This window comes from Vollenhovia emeryi, unplaced genomic scaffold (assembly GCF_000949405.1).
Source record: "Vollenhovia emeryi isolate VEMERY1.0 unplaced genomic scaffold, V.emery_V1.0 DF944006.1, whole genome shotgun sequence".
In the NCBI taxonomy this organism is placed as follows: Eukaryota; Metazoa; Arthropoda; class Insecta; order Hymenoptera; family Formicidae; genus Vollenhovia; species Vollenhovia emeryi.
The window spans coordinates 1-2,743 of NW_011962360.1; the positions used below are offsets into that span (position 1 = coordinate 1).

Genomic DNA, 2,743 nt, shown 5'->3' on the forward strand with positions numbered 1-2,743 from the left:
GCGGTCCCCTCGCCCCGGAGTACCCCCTCCCTGCTGTCCCCTCGCCACGGGGTACCCCCGCCCCGCTCCCCCCTCGGAGCCCCATGGGTTAGAACCGGCCTATATACCCTACTGATATGAACTTGACGTCGTGGAGATTGATCGTACCAGAAACGTTGGAATAACCAGCACGCTCAAAAACTACGTCTCGGCATCAGTCGATAAAATGGCGACTCTGAAGAATGCTGGCTGGGATGCGGCGTTCAATGGGAAGGGAGATTTCAATTTTTGCGTACCGCTCAACACGCTATTGGGATTCTGTGAAGATTACAAACGCGTGGTAATTAACGCTCGTCACAAATTAATTTTAATACGATCGCGCAACGACACCAATTGTCTGTTTGGAGCTGTAACACTGGAGCCACAGCTTGAAATATTCAAGATACAGTGGCGAATGCCGCATGTGTTGTTAAACAAGGTGAACAAGCTATCGATGCTGCTTACTTTGGAAAGTGGACGATACCTCAATATGTGTTTTCGTTCATGGGATGTCTATGAGTTTCCGCTATTGCAGCAGACGACTAAACATTCGTGGGCTATTAAAACAGCTACTCAGCTCGAGAAGCCGCGATATGTTATCTTCGTTCTGCAAACAGGTCGGAAGAATATAATGTCTGAGAATGTGTGTAAAGTCAGTCATTGTAAATTGAGCAATGTAAAACTCTATCTGAACTCGGACTGTTATCCATACGATGATATGAATCTGGATTTCGATAAAAACAAATGGTCGAATCTGTATGATGCGTTTTTACGATTCCGGAAAAGCTATTACGGATGATCTTGCGCCAGGTCTCAATGTCTACAATTTTCTAGAATATGGTCCGTTTGTGATCATCGATTGTTCTCGACAAAACGAATCGGTCAAGAGCGCGACCGTGGACGTGAGATTGGAATTTGAGTGTAAGGAGAATGTGCCAACGAGCACCATTGCATACTGTCTCATCATACACGATCGCGTGGTTCAGTATAACCCGTTGACCAATGTCGTGCGCAAAATCACCTAGGTATTACATTTTTTCACTGTCAGAAACATGTAACAAATTGCGCTTTACAAAATGTTTTTAAACTTTACAAATGGTGGTCCAAGCATGAGAAATAAATATGTAACAACTTGTCTTTGTATAAGAATAATGTATTTAAAATATTCAGTTGGTTATGTAACCATAAAATAAATATATTCCTATCAATATTGCATTAATTTCTTTTCCCACACGTATCCTATACTTCTTTCCGTTTGCGCACTCTCTCCCTTCCACAGCATATTTTTAAATTTATTCATATCTCGATCTTATATGTATGGGTAGGAAGCAGAATTTACCTTTTTCGACCCAGACCCTTGACCATGTTTTCTCTTTTGAAATGTGGGATTATAAGCTTAGCTAAAAGGATTTAAAATCTATCCATGCATCAAGACGAACCGTAATATTTCTCCTTCTCTCGACGTGTTCAAACGAGTCTCGACGTGTTCAAACAAGTCTCGACATGTCCATACCAACGTGTACATCTTCGCCTCGATCTTATATGTATGGGTAGGAAGCAGAAGAAAAAAATGTTAGTGGATGAAAATTTGATTTATTATACAATTATTAATTTTTTTCGTTCATCACCGCGTTTTAAGGTTTCAGCAATAAGTTCATCTACAGCATAAACTATTAATTCACAATCTATGACAGAAGTTTTATCATATACCTCGTACAGTATACCAATTGCATCATCTCTCTCGGCACTGGTCATATTACTTTGCAAACAACACACAAATTGATCGAAGCTTTCATTTACAGCTTCTATATCCTCCGATAGTTTGCGATATACATGCTCTACACAATGTTCGAGATTGAGTAAAAATAATACAGTTGACATGCTCATGTACATGCAAGTGTCATCTAACGTGAATTTTACAACTTTTTTATTGTACATTTTAACAAGTTCTAAAACTAAATTGTCAATCTGTACCGATGATGATGCGTCTGTTGACTTGAAGAGCTGCTCTATTTCGTCACGTTTCTTGTTAAATTCCATCCACGTTGAATGATTTAACGCCATCTTATTTCCACGATTGTCGCCGAGAATGAATTCCACATAGGAGGCATCAGGTACCACGCAGATTCCAACATCCAAGTATTTGTACGCGGTAGATGTCAGGGCGAATCTCCTGCTCATGATACGAGGCGTGTAACGAGGTTTATCAGAACTGAAAGAATACATAAAGTAAAATAAATACAAGTAAATCAGGAAAAGTATGAACAAATATACAATAATTTTAGGGTACTTACGCATCATGCTGTTTCTTGCACGAAACAGTTTCATGTCGAGAAACGGATGGCGTATAACTGCTTCGAGGAACATACGGCATGTAACGCCGATTGCTAAAAGTGTTTGAAAAATACAATTAAATGTGGAAAAATGTATACAATATATATGCAATATATTGTATATAACTTTACGGTACTTACGCGGTACACTGTTTCTTGGACGACATATCCAGAGGAACGTAATGATTCATTCTTCTAACACTGTACTGGAAACACAACGGAGAAATCGACTCACTTCGACGGTGACGACTGAAACTCTGAGGGGGTCTTCACTAGTTGAAGTCCCAGGAAAATTTTTAACTTACCCCACCCTTAATCCCGCATCTTCCCCCGCTCACTCATATAGAATAAGATAGAATGCGATAGAAAATATATTGTTAGTTACATTATAA

At 39.7% G+C, this 2,743-nt stretch overlaps 2 protein-coding genes across 2 annotated transcripts; one reads left to right on the plus strand and one right to left on the minus strand.

The window, feature by feature from the left end:
• Positions 1-205: 205 nt before the first annotated feature.
• LOC105564382 lies at positions 206-817 on the plus strand. Its single transcript, XM_012016707.1, has one exon. It carries the CDS (start codon positions 206-208, stop codon positions 815-817), a length of 612 nt encoding a protein of 203 aa, XP_011872097.1.
• A 777-nt stretch (positions 818-1,594) lies between these two features.
• On the minus strand, positions 1,595-2,477 carry LOC105564373. Its single transcript, XM_012016694.1, has 2 exons — positions 2,313-2,477; positions 1,595-2,230 (listed from the first exon to the last, which is right to left on the minus strand). The coding sequence occupies exons 1-2, from the start codon at positions 2,390-2,392 to the stop codon at positions 1,615-1,617; spliced, it is 696 nt and encodes a 231-aa protein (XP_011872084.1). The 5' UTR covers positions 2,393-2,477; the 3' UTR covers positions 1,595-1,614.
• Between the last annotated feature and the right edge of the window lie 266 nt (positions 2,478-2,743).

Excerpts from the sequence above, each read along its gene's own strand:
- LOC105564382 (XM_012016707.1), top strand. The coding sequence starts at position 206 with ATGGCGACTCTGAAGAATGCTGGCTGGGATGCGGCGTTCAATGGGAAG.
- LOC105564373 (XM_012016694.1), bottom strand. The coding sequence starts at position 2,392 with ATGCCGTATGTTCCTCGAAGCAGTTATACGCCATCCGTTTCTCGACAT. Across the intron at positions 2,231-2,312 it reads TGCAAGAAACAGCATGATGC|TTCTGATAAACCTCGTTACA; the intron begins GTAAGTACCCTA and ends GTATTCTTTCAG.